We start from the raw sequence: 18892 nt of genomic DNA, 5'->3' as shown, positions 1-18892 counted from the left end.
TGAGATCTGAGGACTGCGGTTTAAAGCTAGCTGGAGCTAGCTTTATCTCTAGTTAACCACCAAAAAGCTGCAGGTAGAGTTGTGCCTCAAGTGGTAGAGCACCAGCTTTGAGCAAAAAACCTAAGAGACAGTGCCTAGGCACTGACTTCAAGCTCCAGTACAGCACATGCATGCAGGCACATGTGTGTACGCACATGCACACACACACATACACACACACATACACCCCTTGGGAGGTCAGGAAGACAGCCTGGGCCCAGACAGTGTGTACTCAGGACCTGCCCAGTAGCTTGAAGGCGGGGGGCACCTGAATTCTGTGATTTTCGAGTGTTGACACACACTCAAGGTGAGTGTTTATTGAGTACTCCCTGCATGGCAGGCTGTGTGCTGTGTCCCAGGACTCTGAGAGGTGCCCTAACAGGATCAAAGCAACTTTTGGTAGTTGCCTCCTTTGATGTGGACTGGGTGGTGACAGAAGTACATCAACCCCAACTGGACCCAAGAAAAGGCCGGATGCATGCCCACTCTCGAACTCTGTTCTCGAGGTTCACGCAAGCTACCTTACTAAAGCACCAAGAAGCAAGTGACTTGCTTGAAGACACAAATCAGAGAGTGATAAAGCCAGGCTAGGAGGGGTTGATGGGAGTTAGAATAAAGTGAGAAGTGCCTCCACTTGGGCAAATGATTCAGGAAAGATTCAGGACCCATGGAAAATTTCTCAGTCCCAGCACTTCTGCTCGGCTTGGCACAGTTGGCAGTTCTGGACTTCCACGCTGGTGCCCGGGGAGCAGAGATGCTCTCCTGGTGTCTGGGGCCATGTGCAGATGGAGCCAGAGGACATGGGCAGCAGGGCTAACTGGAGGCCACAGGACTTCAGTGGCCTTCCAAGTGCCTGAAGAGCAGAAGCAGCAGGCTGAGCGGGTTCTGCGGAGTTTCATTCTATGCATGATGCAAACAGGTGGGCACAGGGGTGGGGAAAATGTGAGGTGAGCCTGGATGGTGAAGCAGGGCAGCCTCAGGCAGGCAGGGAGTCCCAGGCAGGCAGGGAGTCCCAGGCAGGGAGGTGAATCCCAGGTGGGCAGGTGAGTCCCAGGTGGGCAGGGCAGTTGCATGTAAACAGCAAGAGGGACACAGTTCAGCCCCTTTCTCTTCCACATTGAGTCTGGAAGAGCTTGAGAGCAGGACATTCTCAGGCACAGCAATTCTTAAGGCCACACAGGGTGACAAGGGTCTGGCAAGCGAGCCTGGCACTGAATTTCACCTCTGGGCACAAGCCATGATGATGGCTGCCATCTGGCTCCATACTCTGCTGCTCTGCTGCAGAGGTAAAAGCAGGTGGGTTCTGGAGATGAGAAGCAGCCCCCCCCACACACACACTGGCCCTGACCCCTGATAGGTCCGCAGAGGGAGGGTCCCTCTCCCTTATCCCACCAAGGCCTCCCTCACCTCCCCAGCCAGCTACGCCCACCCTGTGGCTCCAGCTTGGAACTTTTGATGTTTACTTTGTTCTTTCCTAAGTTCAAAAGGAGCTGGGCCAGCCCTGCACCAAGCCGTCTTAATCCCTTCGCCGCTCCCAGCTGGCCAGTTAAGGCAGCTAAGGCACGGGATTAGGGGCCGGCTTCACGGAACAACACAGGAGCTAAAGCCATCCTCTCCTGGGATGGCTAAAAGACTTCTTTTTATCTTCACGCCTCAGATGGCCTTTTCTCTCCCTTAAACAGCCCTCCAGCCTGCCAAGAGGCAATGAACTTGGCCAACAGGAAGACAAAGAAAACATTCAGGACCCTGCTTGTCTTCCTGGGCCAGAAGCACAGAAGCATGCTGTAGCCCCAGGGCCAGGCAGGTGGACAGTTGTGTGGTCAGGATTTGTGGCACCTGCCCTCACCAAAATGGCATCTACAGCTACATCCCTACCCTGGAGTGGGCAGGCTCAGGCCACAGTACCAAAGGTCCCTCCGGGGTCCATGGTGCATGGACAGGTCCAGGTGCCCACCTGCCCCAAATCAAAGCAACTTCTCTTTCGTTTACTGCTAAAGTTCAAACATTCATGACACATAATACTGCAGCCTTTTCCACCTAGTCTTTCCAGTTTTATTTCCCTCCCCTGACCAAAAGGAACTCTTGTGAGAGCCCTCTGTCCACAGGACAGGCATGTGTGGGGGCCCACGGGACACCAAGGACGGCCCGAGCCTTTCCTCTGTGAACATCATACCACCTGCCTCGCTCCGAAACCAGTTCTAACTATTCTACATCTTGTTCTTCTGTGTAAGCTCTAGCTGACCTAAGAGATTGAAAAACGACCACCAGCAATCTAGCCCAAACTCTAACTGGGAAACTGAGGCAGGCTGCTGGCTTCCAAGCCCTTCCCTGGTCAGTAGAGGCTTCATAATCCCTGAGCACTGTCGGTAAGGTGCTCAGCCTGACACAAAGCTTTGGGCTTCGGGATCTGATTAAGTACCACTAACCTCCCAACCTGTCCCTGACCGGAGCCGGTCTCTGGTACCCCATTACCAGGCGGAGGATGACCGAGGTCCTCCCACACAGTGCCCACATCTCTAAGCACCTACAAGCCCAGCTCCAAGTCACAACTCTCCTGTGACAGAGGGGGAAGGACCCGTCCAGGTGTCACAGCAAGTCACTGCCTCCAAGGAAGGAGCCAGGAGCATGGCTCCTCTCACACCTATGCTCAGGTGAGGACTTCTCACTTAAAAGCCAGTCACATGATTTCAGACTTAGCCTAAGGGTCAGAAAGTCCCTAGGAGATGGGCACCAGTCGCTCACACATGTAATTGTCACTACTCAGTAGACTAAGATCTGAGGATTACAGTTCACAAGCCAGCCTGGGCAGGAAAGTCCAGGAATCTATTATTTCTAGTTAACCACTAAAGGGAGCTGTGCTTCAAGTGGTAGAGTGCCAGCCTTGAATAAAAAAGCTAATGGAAACGGTACATGGTCTCCAAAATGTTAGGTGATACGACAAAACTAATAGGACTTGAGAAACAAAGAACTCCCACTCATCTGGTCGAACCACTACTAAATATCACATGTATGGTGTATAACATGTGAACACCATTATATGTTATAGACTGTGATAGACAATTTGCCCCAGGAAAGTTAGAATGAACTTGTGACTTTAAATGAGCATCATTATTCCACAATACTTCGGGAAATTATGGAATCACTTAATCACAATAAAAAAAAAAAGAACCTCGGGGAAGGTAGGAAGGGAGGGGATGGTAGGGGGAAAACAATGGAGGGGGTAACAATGTTCAAGAGGAAGTGTACTCATTACCTCACTCATGTAACTGTAACCCTCTGTATAGTATCTTTACAATAAAAAAAAATATATCCAAAAAAAAAAAAGCTAATGGACAGTACCCAGACCCTGAGTTCAAGCCTTAGTACTGGCATGTATACACATACACATACACACACACACACACAGAGTCCCAGATTTCAGCTCTAACTGGGACTCAGTAAATGATGGATGAAAGAAAGAGCAATGGATGGATGACAAATGGGGGCGACTGGGGTGATCAAGTGAATGATGCTGATCCTAAGGGTAAAGGGTGAGAGGTGAAAGATAGGGACCTGTGAGGCCCGATGAGGTTGATGGGTGAATAGATGCGGGACAGGAGGTAGACATGACCAGAGGATGAATGGAAGGATGCAAGCAGTGCTCAGGATGGGTGGATGAACACGGTGAATGAAGCACCAAATCCCAGCACCTCTCCAGGAGGTAAGGGTAAAGGAACCCTACAGCCTAAACAAAGCTTTCCATCCCCACATTCCTGCCCTTACCTGGGGCCTGCTCAGACGCAAGCAAAGCTTAACATACACACATGCATCCCCTGCCTCCACTCCTGGGAAGCTGAGCAAAAATCTTCCAACTGTTCATCTCCAAGAGCGATGTGCATATGAGTCAACAGGAGAACTTGCTCAAATACAAGGGCAAGTGCCCAAGAGCCTCCATTTGTAACAGCAACCAGGCTGGATGGGGCCTCCATGCCCAGGTGGCCTAGGCTACCTCTACTATTTTACTCTCCCCGCAAAGCCTAAAACCCAGGGTTCCCTGAGGACCTCTCTACCCCAGCCCTCAGCTCTCCAGCTTGAGGTCTTTCCTCTTCATGTTCTCCAGCTTGGCAAGTCTCTTCTCAGATCCTGAATAAAGGGATGGAATGCACTCCTTCTGCTCCCTGAGGTGAGCAGCACCTGAGCCGCCTGGCGCCCCATGCAGGGAGAGGCTCTCACTCCCCGCCAACAATGAGTGGAAGGCTGGGAAGGCTGACCTGCCCCAGGTCAAGCCAGTGAACTGGGAACCAGCCCCCCACGTCTCCCAGAAACAGGGCCAGAGCAATGGACACAAGACGGGGCAGGCTGACTGAGTTTTTTGTGGTTTTTTTTTTGGGGGGGGGTCCGGTCGTGGGGCCTGAACTCTGGGCCTGGGCGCTATCCCTCAGCTCTTCAGCTCAAGGCGAGTACTATACCACTTGAGCCAGAGCACCACTTCTGGCTTTTTTCTTATGTGGTGCTGAGGAATCGAACCCAGGGCCTCAAGCATGCAAGGCAAGTGCTCTACCACTGAGCCACCTTCCCAGCCCCAAGGCTGACTGAGTTTGCATGTGTGTTTGTGAATCAGTGTGTCATATGTAGCACTCAGCCTACATGCCCACCAATGCCCCGTGGGTGGCCCACACTTGAGCTGATATCAGTATGATGTTCCCAAAGGGGGAAGCTGGGCTGTGAGAGCCTGTAATGTCACCCAGCTAATGGGCACCAGGCTCTGCTGGCTTTGTCCTGGGACAGGACCTCCTGCCTTCCTCCTCCTCCTCCTCCTCCTCCTCCCTCTGCCCCCTCACCAGCCCACCCCATTGTGAGTCATAGTATGGCCTGCAGTCTTCTGGGGCCCACAGGTCACACCGTTAACAAGACTCTTTCCCCACCTTGCTGCTGGGGAAGCAGGGAAAGCATGAATACCAAGTACCTTCTAGCCGGAAGTCCTCCTCTTCCTCCTCACTGAGTGCTTCTCGGAAAACGTCGCCCGCGAGCTCCTGGGGAAGACAAGAAGGGACATGAGGGAGGTGTGTCCATCTTTCTGGGCACAGAGTGGAGATGAGATCCTGATTGGATCAGGGGGCTGGGGTGGGCCCAGTACATTAGGACATGTGACTAGTCAGCCATAGCCGCGCTCTGTAGAGCACCAGAAAAGCTGCCAGAACCCCACATCTTGCAGAGGGCATCATCTCCTTCCCTGGGAACCCCTAGGCAAGATCAGAAAGTGTCCCTTATCCATCAGCTAGCCAACTTCACAGCACCAAGCCCAGCATGTTTCCTGTGGGCCGCAAGAGGTGGTCAAGGTCTGGCCCTTTCCTCAACAAGGTTAGGCCTCCAGGACCCGTGGGGCTCCATGGGTTCCTTCCCTCCCCAAAATGAGTTCACTGCCTATGGGTCCTGCGGAGCCCCACTTATACCACATCTCATCCTGCACCTGCCTTGCAGACACTGGCCTGACTCTTGCCACCCCTCGCTTGTCCCTTCCAGTGAGCTAGGTATCTGACACTGCACCCATGCATGGTGAGCACGGTCCCTGCACTCAGGGTGAGGAAAGTTTCATTGGTCCACAGACAGCGCAATATCTGTGCTATGCAGCATTTATCCAAAAGTCTAAGAAGAATGACTGCAAATATGCAAGAAGTGAGACCAAAGCCTGTCAAAGGAGCTTCTATATTTATTGATTTTTCTCTCACAAAGAGTCTGGGTATCAAAGAAAATTATTTTAGACAAAGCTAAATAAGACCTCTTAGTTCAGGACTTATCAGAGCCTTTATTGTAGTTAATAGCATTGAATCTCTACATGTTGGTATATATTGCATTCTCCAACTCTATTTAGACCATGGGATTTTGCTTCTCAAAAGCACATGTGATTCATGATCCAAGCAATCCACTTTGGAAAATACTACTCTTGGGGGTTCAGATAAGATTTGGGGGATTATACCACCTTCTCTCTTAATGCCTACAAGGATGTTCTAATATTCCCCCTCAAATCCATGAAAGGACAAGCAATAAAAAGCCCAAATGCAGCAGCTGTCACCAAATTCTCTTTGTGAGAAGAACAAAAAGAAAAAGGAGAAACATCCGCTCCTTGGTGAGAAAAACAACAAAATCCCTGCACCTTAAATGCTTGAAGCAGGGCCAGGAGTATCTTGGAGACACCCCCGCGGCTGGGGGTCGGCTTCCTGTTCTCTGGTTTCTTGTTTTAAAGATAAACAGCCTTGAGTTCTGTGGATGAGGATGGGTCTGTTCCGTTCAGAGTCTTCTTTGAAATCACTCCGGGGCACTGCCCTCTTTCCCAACGGTGGTTAAAATGTGGCCTTCCAGGCTCTCGGTGCCCCATTTACTTCAAAACCAGGCTATGCTCGACACTCTCCTCCTCTGCCAATTATTATAATGGCAGAACATTTCCCAGGCTTGTAAACTGGCTGTTTGTGTTAACAGAGCAGAGTTGACAGGGGAGCTTGGAGACAGTGACAGAAAAAAGACACATACAGGTGGCATCCTCAGACGGCTGGGACGCCCCAACAGCCAATTAAAGCCTGATTTTCATGCTGGGAAGTAGAAATAGACACACACACACACACACACACACACACACACGTGTGCAAACACCACTGCCACCTCCCTCCAGGGGCAGCAACAGGCCAAACAGACGTCCACCCTAGGTCAGCCCTGACAGCCTTTTAAGACCCTATTTGATGGAATTTAGAGTCCAGATGCCACTCTAATGGAAGAGTGGGGAAGGCACTACATTGGCACCTGCTTCACACCCATCATGAAGTCCAGTACTCTGTCTGGGAAGGGCTCAAGCAGAGTTCTGGCCAGTTCTGGGTGCAGCCTCTTACCACTAACGGGTACCATCTCTGTAGCTGCAAGCACTCATTGGCCTGCTGGCCCACTGATGCTCCACCATGATGGAAAGCCAGCATGTCCACTCTGCCATATTTTACAGGGTCTACATTGAACAGTGCCATGGTCCTCACAGTGGGGTCACTAAACCCCAGATCAGCCAGCCCCGGGTTATGTCCGGGGCTCCAAGCCCACCCTTGTTCTCATACCTCAGTCTACTCATCTGTAAAATGGACCCAGAAATGAACCACATTACCTGTGCATTACCTGCATGCCAGGCACCATGCCAGGCTCTTCATGCATTCATGTACCATGACTGACACAACAATTTTCCTCTTCCACCTCTCCAAGAATAAATCATTTGTAAATCACAAACCGATAAGCATTCCCTATCCTCAGGGACCCCAGACAGAATAGGACACTGATAGCCATGCATAGCATTCCTCATACATCCCAGAGCCTGGGCGCCAACGGTCCTGGGTTTAAGTGAGGTAAACTCTCAAGAGGCTGGAGGCTGGCTGTGGACTATCAACTGGGTTCCTGGTCAGCTTCAGACACCCAGCCCAAGGTACAATTGTAGGCACACCAGCTGAGAAGTACAAGAGACAGGGACAGGAGACATGACTTAGAGTACAGGGGGAAAAAAGTCCTATCCAACAGCTCTGGGGTCAGAGATCAAGTACTCTCCTCTTCCCAGTGGACCTCAAAAGCCCTCAGGACCTCCCCACAATGTAGGGACATGGTCCTGCCCTCCAGTACAGCCTTGAGAGCCTACATGCAGGCCCTGGGGCTAGGCCCTTTGCATTACCCTATAGGAAGACAGGGGCTGTTGAGAGGAGTCACTCAGACCCACAGGGGCCCAGTGTAGAGGGAGCAGAACTGGAATCAGGCAGATCTTGAGCAAAGCTGTGAAGAAGCTCTGCTTCCCAAGCTCTGCCCATCTGCACATGGGGCAGACAACACATGTGACATCCCAGGGTGGCTGTGAGGAAACTCAGCCTCGTACCTGATCACCTGGTACTGCAGTGGAGTCGGACACATTGGTGACGGACTGTTTATCCCTTCTCCTACCATTATGAGCAAACAGCTGCTAGGAAACAGCTGGGAGGGAAGGAGCGACTCACCAGCCTCCAGATTGCCTCATGGACTCCTGAGGATATAGCCCCAGCCTGCCCAGCACTCTCTTATTCCTTGAGCTAATCCCCACCGCATCACTGAGAGACAGCTCAAAGGATTCACGTTGCAGATGAGAACCTGAGGCACAGAGCAGTCAAAGGACTTGACTGACATCACACAGCTAGTAAGTGCCTGAGCCTTCACTTTCATGATGGCCCCTCCTTGTGAGCAGCCTGTGAGTGGAGCTTGGTATGTAGTGACCATCCTTCGATTCTTCTGTCCCCACTATTCTGGCTAGGTCCCAGGCCTCTTCCCTGCTGGCCTCCAGAATTGATAGTTCCAAGTTCTGACGAAAGCCCTTCCTGGGTCCTCCAACTCTAGCCCAGGGGACTAGTTAATCTGGTGGCCTCTTGGGAAACAGGACCTAACAGGCCTCCCAAGTTCCAGCGCGCTGCCCCACACTGGGCCCCAGGAAGGGAGGCCAGCTCCTGCGGCCAGCACCAGCCCCAAGCCCAGACTCGCAGGGCTCAGTGCCTTATAAGGCTTCCAGGATGGGGAAACCACATCAAAGCAGGGCCGTGGGGGGGCAGGCTGGCGTGGGCTGGGGATTTTCCTTTGTCTTGAAGACGTCATACTTCCCCTCCCACTGCCCCAGCAGGTCTGTGTCAATCTTTCTGTTCTCTAAGAGTTCACAGATGTGGTGCCACAGGCTTTCAAAGCCAATTCCCGGTGCCCATGGAACCCAGCAGGACATACACATTCTAGGAAAGCAGAGTGCTGAGATGCTCGTGGGAAGAGAAGGCTGAGTGAGGGCTGCCTCCTAACCCTTAGATCCAAGCGGCCTGCCTGGAGCTGCCCCAGGAAATGCCTGGCAGGCTCGCTCTCCCCATCCTGCCAGGCCTTCCTAGGCCTCTTGTCCCCTCTGAGGAGGTAGGACATGGCCTCTCAATTCACCAGCACCGTGTAGACCTGGCTTAGGGGGCCCCGTCACCCTCAACAGCTGAGAGGCAGCAAATGCACAGGCCTCGTTTTTTCCTGGGCTAAAAAATGAGGACTTAGACGTCAAAGAGGGCACATGAGACGTAGAGAGGATGCCCAGGGGGCATCTGGTACAAAGTTGGGACACACAAAATGACAGCTCCTATCTTTCTGCAGTGCCTTCCTCTGGCATGTGCTTGGAAATGTCTCCAGTTGGTCCTTACAATCACCCAAGGCCCAGCAGTCGAACCTCCGAGTCCACTCTGGGACCAATATACAGGGGCAACAATGAGGCCCATTCAAGTTCAAAGCAATATTCAAGACTCCTATTAACGAACAGTCAGAACCACCTCACCTGCCACCAAAAGACACTGAACTGGTTTTCTACGTGGAACACCACTGTACAGGTTCAAAAGGGTGGAGCAACCTGCCCATCCTGCCGTGGAGAATGCCGCAGCACAGGAAGAGTAAGGGACACAGCTAAACTATCTATATGGCTGGGAAGCACCAAACACATACCTGTACATAGGTACAAGTAAAGGATGAAGATCCTCACCTGCAGGGAGAGGCAAGGGCAGCATCAGACATCTCAGTCTTGCTAGAATTGCTCTATTTCTGCTCAATGGGAAAGTTGTCCCTCTGTCTCCTTCAGACATGGGTTCCAGGATACTTATGGGAGGCCCAAACAAAATCCTTGTTTTTTTTGGGGGGGGGAGGGGTTGGTCGATTGTGGTGATTGAACTCTTGGCCTGGGTGTTGTCCCTGAGCTCTTCAGCTCAAGGCTAGCGCTCTACCACTTGAACCATAGTGCTACTTCCGGTTTTCTGGTGGTTTATTGGAGATAAGAGTCTCACAGACTTTCCTGCCCAGGCTGGCTTTGAGGCGAGATCATTCGATCTCAGCCTCCTGAGTAGCTTGGGTTACAGGTGTAAGCCACTGATGCCTGGCTTGTTTTTTTTTTTGTTTGTTTTGCTTTTTTGTTTTTTTGCCAGTCCTGGGGCTTGAACTCAGGGCCTGGGCACTGTCCCTGAGCTTCTTTTGCTCAAGGTGAGCACTGTACCACTTGAGCCACAGCGTCCCTTCCAAGTTTTTCTATGTATGTGGTACTGAGGAATGGAACCCAGGGCTTCATGCATGCTAGGCAAGCACTCTACCACTGAGCCACATTCCCAGCCCCTTTGTTTTTTTTTAATTGTTTTTTGTTTTTATTTGTTTGTTTGAGACAAGGTCTTGCTTTGTAGTTCAGGCTGCAGTAGAACTCACATTCCTCCTTCCTTCTCCCAAGTGCCCAGCCCCCAAAGACTTTAAATCATCTTTACACTACTTGTAATACCCAAGACATTATAAATGCTATGCAAATGGATATTATGCTGTACATGTTAGTACAAGTACAATTTTTTCTTCTCCATCCAGTGTCAGTTGAGTCTGTGTATGTGGAATCCCCATATACAAAGGGATAGCTATACATCTACAGGTTACTTTAGGTGACTGGAGCCTGATGCAACAAGGCTTTTTCAGAAGATGAAGTCAGCAGATGAAGTAACAGGTGCCAAATATTCCAGAGAAGGTGGCAAGGCAGGTTAGAATGCTCAGGTAGGCTTTCTTATGTCCAGAATGGGCAGGAGGCTTGATGAAGTTCAAGGTCCTGCTCAGTTGTAAACATGCTAGAATTCTAGCTCCTTCCCCCGCACCTCATCAATGATCTGGTCTTTTATGGGGGTTGGGGGTACCTCTAGAGCTACACCCTAGGAAACAGAAGAGAAAGGGAAGGCAAGCCCTGCTTTCTGGGCCTCTTTCTCAGTGTGGAATACCATGCACTCTAACCTGTAGACCTCTGTCTTTCTGCCCAGCTTCCCCCCTGATTGGTCCCCAGAGCCATTCTACTCACAGCCACAGCAGGCCAAAGGTACTACTAGGGAGCTGTCCGCATCAGGTCAACATACAGGCCAGGGAAGCAAAGGCTGTCACCATCCCAGGGCTGGGGAGATGGGACACAAGGCTCCCAGAGGCTCTGACTCCATATCAGGGATTTAGAGATACTATCCTCCCCAGGGACAGGAAGAGAGCAAGCTCCCTCCCTGTAAATAGCATTGGGACCTGTTCCCCAGAAGTGTGGGCAGCCTCTCCTCAGACATCTGAGCCTGCCACAGCCACAGGTCACCAGCAGTGGCTCTTGGCTCAGTCTGCCCAGTACTCATCCCAGCTGCAGCCATGGGATCCTCCTAGCAGAAGCTGGTGAATGACATTCCCTCTGGGACCCAGTCACATCCTGTCTCAGCTCTGCTTCAGTCAGATGCTCGCTCCCACAGAGCAAAGAAGGCAGAGACAGCACCACATGGGCTTCAGGTTGCTGCCCTTCAAGCAGAACCTGATTGGTTCTTTGTATCATTGCACTCTGGGATGGTTATAAAAGCCATTGAACTAACCAGGCACCCGTGGACCTGTAATCCTAGCCACTCAGGAGGCTGAGATTTGAGGGTCGTGGTTTAAAGCCAGCCCAGGAAGAAGGATCCATGAGATTCTTATTTCCAATTAACCACCCCAAATCCAGAAATAGAGCTGTGGCTCAAGTGACAGAGCACTAGCCTTGAGCTAAAAAACTAAGAGACCCAGGCTCAGAGTTCAAGCTTAGTACTGGGACAAAAAAAAAAAAAAAAGAACCACTAAACTTTCATCATCACTAACAGCAAGGTTGAGCTTCTGCTACTAAATAAAATAAAAACTCCCTCCCATGGCCCCCAGGGCCAGGTCACAGACTCCTGAGACTGCAGTTGGTATTTCTGACACACCTGGACACCAGCTGTGGGCAGAGGTTTCTGCCACCCCTCTATGTGGCCCCGCCACAGCCTCTCTCCTCTCCCCCCTCCACCTTCAGGGCTGGCCTTTGCCTCAGCCCTCAAGGAGCAGCCTTCCAGGCTCCAAAGACATGGAACTGTGATTAAAATTCCTCACATTGCTCCCAACTATTTTTATCTGCTCAAAATGTAATCCGAGTGCCCCTCACTGTATACCCAGCCTCGGTTCCCCATGTCTGGGCCTCCGTCTGAGCTCCCAACCGGGGCTGGAGGGTCTGGTGCTGGGAAGGTGGACATTTAGCACAGAGGAGACAGCAGAGCATGCAGGGGGGTGTGGGTGTCAGGCCTGAGACCCCACAGAGAGTGAGGGGGTGTGGGTGTCAGGCCTGAGACCCCACAGAGAGTGAGGGGGTGTGGGTGTCAGGCCTGAGACCCCACAGAGAGTGAGGGGGTGTGGGTGTCAGGCCTGAGACCCCACAGAGAGTGAGTGGCCAAAGTCTGCTCCTCAGATTGCTGTCACCCCAAACCCTGCCATTTCACAACTTGCTCCATAGTCAGGTCCCATTCAAGCTACTGGGAGCACTTAATAGTTCTCTATAAACTGGACACCCCCTCTCTCCCTTCCTCCCTCCCTCCTTCTCCTTCCTTTTTTCCATTCCTTTTCCCTCTCCCCTCCTTTTCTTGAACAAGATCAGTAAAATCATGGGTGTGAGAACTAGTTTTGTTTTTTAAAAAACATAATTCAAACTGAACACCAGAGGCTAATACCTCTAATCCTAGTTTACTCTGGAGGCTGAGATCTGAGGATCATGATTTGAAGCCAACCCCAGCAGCAAAGTCCGTAAGACTCATTTCCAGTTAATCACCAAATAACTGAAAGTAGATCTATGGCTCACGTGGCAGAATGTTAGCCTTGAGAGAAAAACAAACAAACAAACAAACTCAGGAGCAATGCCTAGGCCCTGAGTTCAAGCCCCAGGACCAGTACAAAGAACCCCCACCCCCCCACACACACTCTTCATACCAAGTATAGACAAAATCATTGATGCAAGATTTCCCCACTTAGCCCTTCCAGTTCCAACACCCAGAAGACCAGGGAACATGCTCTGGGAACTATATGGATAAAGGATCTGAAAATGCAGTCTTGTGTCCCTCTGCCCCTCCGCCCCCCCCACCCCCACCCTGACCCCATGTCAGGCTAGTTATACCAGAGGAGGTCAAGTGCACAGCAGGAGGTTCCAGGCTCTTCCCCAAGGTTCAGGTACCTGGTGTGGATTGTAATTTCTAAAGATGGGGGGAAAAATGGCCCATGGGAAAAATCAGGCACAAACTGACAGATAGGGTAAATCTGATTACCCAAGAATGCTCTCATCTCAAACTGTGGCATCTCAGCAGGGTCAGGGGTGACTCAGTGCAGGGCAGACTGTAGAGAATAGGCCAGCCATTAGCTTGGCTGGACTCTTCCTTGAAGTAGCCTGAATTCAGAGGTATTTTCTTAAAGGAAACCCAGAGCCAACAGGCTGGGGCGTAGGAACAACTGGGGTCATGAAGATAAAGGATATTGGTAATGGATAATGGTGACAGCAGACTCTAACTAAACACCCACAGCCTAGGAGTCCCTATTCCCATCCTCATGAGCTGTGAGGAAGGCTTGGGGGTGACAGACTCACTGCAGTGGGCAGTGAGTTTTGGCCTGGCTCCTCTGGTGTACACTAGGAGACTCTTCACAAATGACTATACCTGTGTATTCCTCAGTTTCCCCTGTGTTGTGAAAGGGAGCTGAGAATGGAGGAAAGCACCTGGCCCACTGCCTGGCAGAGTTAGCATGTCCTCTGCAGGAGCCGCGGCTCCCTCTTCTTTATTCTTCTTCTTCACACTCTCCCCTCCAACCAAGGGCTACAGGGATCAGACAGCGAGTGAAGCTGGACAGTCCTGTCTCAACCATCCCTCAGGCCTCAGAAACTCTACCTCCACCCACCACCCACCCTCAGCACTTGCCCTCTGATCTAGTCCCCTCTCACTGACCACACCAGGCAATGCCCACCACACTGCTGACCCTGGCTGCTGGCCACCATGTGGCACAGCCAAACTTATAACAAGAGGCCCGGGGGCCACAGGCACCTCTGCCCAGAGTGCAACTGGGCTGCTTCTACCAGCAGCTGTTGGCCTGGCCAGTCCCCAGGTCTGCTGCCCGGGGCCAGCCTGTGTGCCCTGCTGAGCAGGGTGGCTGTGATCCAGGTCACTTAAGAATGTTGCTGTCATTGTTCACTGATGGACAGAGGTCACCTCACTGTGGGGAAGGATGCACACTACTGCCCAGGGCAGCAGCCTGCCAAGTGAGCAACCCCCAATCACAGGAGACTCTGGGATCCCTCACCAGCCTCAGGAGCAAGACATCAGGCCTCTTGCCTTTCTTAGCACAGCTACAGAGATACAACATGATCCTTTCTACTCAGACATCTTGGAGCCTCTAGGGAATAATGAGGGGCCGAAGCCAAACTCTCAGACACACATACACATACACACATGTACATACGCATAGAATCACACATGTACACAAGTGCACTATGCATGAGCACATGCATACAAAACATACAGATGCATGTATACAGAGGTGGACATGTATGGCATGCATCACACGCACGTGTGTACCCACATGCATACACAGAGGCACACAGGTACGCATGCACATGTGCATGTATATGTGCATGCATATGTGCATGTATACTTACAAGTACATGCATGTTCATACACATGTACACATGCCATGCACATATATACTACATACATGCACACATATATGCATAGACGGGAAGACAGACACACACGTAGCCTCCCTCATCAGAGAAGCACCTGGCTGCCCTGCTCCCAGCCCCTCCAGGGATCACTTTTGCAGAACTTGGCTCTGTCCTCCCGCCCTACAATCCAGCTCTGAGAACCTTCTCTCCATTTCTCCCACAGGACGGTGTGGTGTTCCCACTCCAAGAGCCCTGTGCCTTCCCCGGCCCTCTGCCACCCCACACACCAGAGTGGAGGTGATACACAAACAGGCCGAGGTTCTGCTGTGCCAGGGACACAATACTGCGGTGAAGCTGGGGATGGAGCCGTCTCCTGTGCCTGGCCAGCTTTCTGGGCTGTTTAAGTTGCTTCAGTTGCTCTCTTCCCTAAAACATGCAATGCCTTCACAAGAAAAATCAAGACAAAATAAAATAATCAAACAAAGCTGTTTTCCAGTCAAACCATGATGTCTGTGTCATACCACCAAATGCTCACCAGCCACCACAAACTGTGTGTATCCCAGCTGACTCGGGGCACCCCCAAACCTGTACCCCTCTGAGTTCCCTGACTTCAAACAGGACAGCTCTCTCTGTCCCAACCCCTAGAGTCATCTGAGCGGATGCTTTTCTTCCACCCTTCACTCAGTCCATCTGTGTATCCTGGCATCCTGTCGGCTCCCCCCTCCCCCATCCTCACCTCATCTACCCTGCGCTCCAGGCCTCTGTCCTCTCTCATCTTTGGCACATTCCCACCCCAGGACCGTTGTACTTGCCACTCCTTCTGCCTAGAATGTTCCTCCAGACAGAGTATTTCTCTGTCCTGCCCCTCCTTCAGGGTTTTGTTGTCACTCTGCAACTTGGACAAGGTCTTTCCAAACCTCTAAAAAAAAAAAATCACAGTCTTTGCCCTGGCACTCCCTCATCCTGTCCCTGCCGCATGTTCTCTGGGGCCCCCACCATGCGGGACAGCCCACATATCCACGCAAGACAGAGGAAGGCTCCGCAGGCACGTGCTGGACACCACACACAGTTCTATATTTACTGACTCACTTCCTTGCCCCGAGAACAGGACTGCAGCCACTGACACCACCCACGTGGCACCAGGGTCAGAGACACGCGCCTGGAGAGACAGACAGGCACCAAAATGCTCTGAGAGGTGGTGCCCGGGGCTGGATCCCAGCTGTTCATCGTGAATATGTGAGGTCACTTATACAGGAAGAAAGAGCAGCCAGGCACTTTGAAGGCAACACACTAAAAACGAGCCGAAATGGGCACCAAATTGGTTCTATGCTGACGTACATGCAGATGCTTTCCAGAAATGCCTGAGCCCTTGCCTGCTAAGTCTTGCAAGTTTCTGGTGAGATGGGAGGTTTTCTGATTGCAGCCAAGAGGGAAGGTGAGGCTGCAGGCCTCTACTAGATCCCCACTCCCTGCACTGCTCCCCACAAGCTGCCCATTGGGCCACGAAGGCCCAGCCAGTCCCTGCCTGCTTCTTGCTGCTCTGACTGTACCCTCAGAGGCAACAGGCTGCGGACTCAGCCTTCCGGAGTAATGCAGGCAGGTTTGATTCCAGACATGGCAGAGGGCTAGTTTATCATGTCAAACAGGTCATCCCAACCCCACCACAGATCAAAAGTAGTGGAAATCTGAGGCACTGTGGGCCCCTGCAGGCTGGGCAACAGCTTGTGTGAGGGGACTGGGTGGACCGTGGAAGGTTCCAGGAGGTTTGGCATACACCGTGAGGTGTCATAAAGTAAATGGCAGAGATCCTTGCATACCTGAACCTCCCAACAGCACAGAGAGGCCAAATCAGTGAGTGTCACTCCTCTTTACAGATGGGGAGACTAACGGTGTACAGGGAAAGCAGGGCAGGGGTGCAGCTGGGAGGGTACCAGTCCTGTGAGGTTCTCAAGAGGACCATGGGGCTGCAGTAGAAGAAAGGCCAAGGCAGTCCTACACCCCAGGTTGGGGTCCAGCTAGGCAAAGTCTTGGGGAAAGGTCCTGACCTGCAAGAAGCCAAACTTCCTGCTCCCCAGAAAATGCCGCTCAAAGTGGAACACTGAACACTGGGGAGCACAAACTACCAGCTACAAGTCCATTTGAAAACTTTAGTAAAAATTCCTCTGTGTCCAGATGGAGAAACTGAATAGGGTCATAAGCCAAAGAGTGGCAGAGCCACAGCAGACTCCAATGTCTGACCAATGATGACCAATGCATGGCTTTAGCCAAGCTAGGGAGTTGCAACTTTAGGATCTCTTCTCTTAGGTGTATGGGAATCTAACACTGCTGAGAACCTTCTACCGCCTGACAGGAAGACTCTAGGCAAGAAAGACATCAACACTGAGGAAAACAGACCCAAGAAGTTGAGGAAAAGGAAACAAGGTTCTGACAACAGCATTTGAGACCTAGATCAAACTATGCCGGAAGCTAGGTAGATCCCTTAAGAGTACTGAGTGGGATGAGCCACTAAGTCTCTCCTTTCCGTTAAATCAGTTTGAGCTTGTTTTTCTACCATGGGCTGGTGATAAGCCCTATACAGTCAGTCCTCCTCTTTCCCTAAGGGCTGGGCACAGGGTCAATGCCTGAGAACACTTAGCTTTACCCTTCACGGAGAAAGCCAGAGTGGGATTATGGGAAAGCCTGGGTTTTCAAGTCCTAGAGGCTCAGTTTCCACCTCAGTTCTGTCCAATCTTACTCCAGCATCTAGAACAATGAATTTGAATCTCTTTAAGCCCATTTCCTCAGCTATAAAACACAGACACACATCCATGTCTGGGGTGCCTTGCCAGCCGCTTTCTATCACCCTAACAACCATGTGAGACAACCAGCTTACAAAGAGAAAGGCCCATGGGTTTAGAGATCTAGTCCTAGATGGGACAGATCCAGTGCTCTTGAGTTTCTGGTTGGGCACCAATGATGGCAATGATGAAGAGAAAGCAACAAAGTAAACCACTCACATGATGGCCAGGGTGCAAAAGAGAAGGTGGAGGGAGCCTACCCCTTTTAGAGAAGGCACACCCCCAGTAACTTAAAGACCTTCCGTTAGGCTCCACCTCTTAAAGGGTCCACCACCTCACAATAGGCCACCTCCGAGATCAAGCCTTTATACTACAGACTGTATACCATGGCAAGTGCCCATATAATTTTACTATCTAAAGCAGGGCACTTTTGAGAGGGAAGGAAAGAACATGAATAAGCTGAGACCACAGGAGTAAGTGAGCTGTCAGGGGTAAACGGACCAGGGGATACATTATGGACTGGACCCTGTGCCTTCTACTGACAATCCCCAGACCGTCTCCACGGTGCTCTGTGGATGGTGACCTTATGAATGTGGCTGACTCAGTGAGGCCAGGGTCTGTACATTTTCCTCCCCCCAACCACTGAAGTCTCTGCACTCCACCCAGCACACACAGAGACAGGAAATGAACAGTGCACCTCCCTCTTCCTCCTCTGCAGGGAATCTGCCCTGTGTGTTAAGAATCCCACACCGGGCATGGGTGCAGGGATGAGGAGGGCTGTGTGTCACAGTGGGGAGGGCACAGGCTGGGCGAGAACCTGGACATGCTGGAGCCACTGCCTCCAGGAGCCTCAGGAGGCTCTGCCCTACTCAGCAGCACCACGCCCCCTGCAGCTCCACACAGTGGTGGCCACGACAACGCACTGGCCCCAGGACAGCTTTCACTGATCTGGGGCCAACATGGACTGGCCTGGAGCCTGCTACCTCTTCCAGCACAGGCCCTGGCTTCTGCTCAAAATCCAGGCCGGCGTCTCCTACAGCCTGGCCAGCTCCATCCACCATGGCAGCCAAATCACTATCCAAATGCAAATTGGGCAGGTGCAAAGGCCCTCCACTCCAGAGTAGCATGCACATGCATGCACACATGCATGCACAGAGCCAGGCTGCTCCACTCCTGAGTAGATGGCAGCCCTGCCCTTCAGGGCTTGGTCCACCCCAGCTCTCCAGCCCCATACCAGGGTGGCCTCTGCTTACTTCTTGGTCCAGCCAGGCCTACAGCCTGAGGTCCGCTTCCTGGCTCACATCCCAAGCCAAACAGCATATGTTTCCCCCACCTGCTCAGCAGCCATCATTGGCCCCCATTCCCACCAACTCAAGGTCTTCTCAAGTTTTGCCCTAGAGCATTTTCAGTCCTGTTGGCTGTGCTGAATCAATTATTATGGTGGGAAATAAGGCCGGTTTGAGAATGGGTGTTCTGCCTCAGTTTCCCCCATTTGTACAAATGGAAAAGACAGGGCAAGAGAGTGTCTCAAAGGCTTTCCTGCCACCAGGGTCCGTGATGCCACAGCGCAGACAGGGTCAGTTCA

General features: G+C 51.8%; 1 protein-coding gene across 1 annotated transcript in view; it reads right to left on the bottom strand.

Annotated features, from left to right (window-relative positions):
- Nkd1 (naked cuticle homolog 1 (Drosophila)) overlaps positions 1-18892 on the bottom strand; it is a 76079-nt gene that overhangs the window by 17624 nt on the left and 39563 nt on the right. Inside the window, exon 4 of the mRNA XM_013027886.1 lies at positions 4985-5051. Coding sequence (XP_012883340.1) covers positions 4985-5051 — 67 coding nt within the window. The remainder of the gene's footprint in view (positions 1-4984; positions 5052-18892) is intronic.

This window comes from Dipodomys ordii, unplaced genomic scaffold (assembly GCF_000151885.1).
Source record: "Dipodomys ordii isolate 6190 unplaced genomic scaffold, Dord_2.0 Scaffold106, whole genome shotgun sequence".
Lineage (NCBI taxonomy): Eukaryota > Metazoa > Chordata > Mammalia > Rodentia > Heteromyidae > Dipodomys > Dipodomys ordii.
The sequence above is the reverse complement of the archived record's forward strand: the minus strand, read 5'-3'. Positions and strand labels throughout refer to the sequence as shown.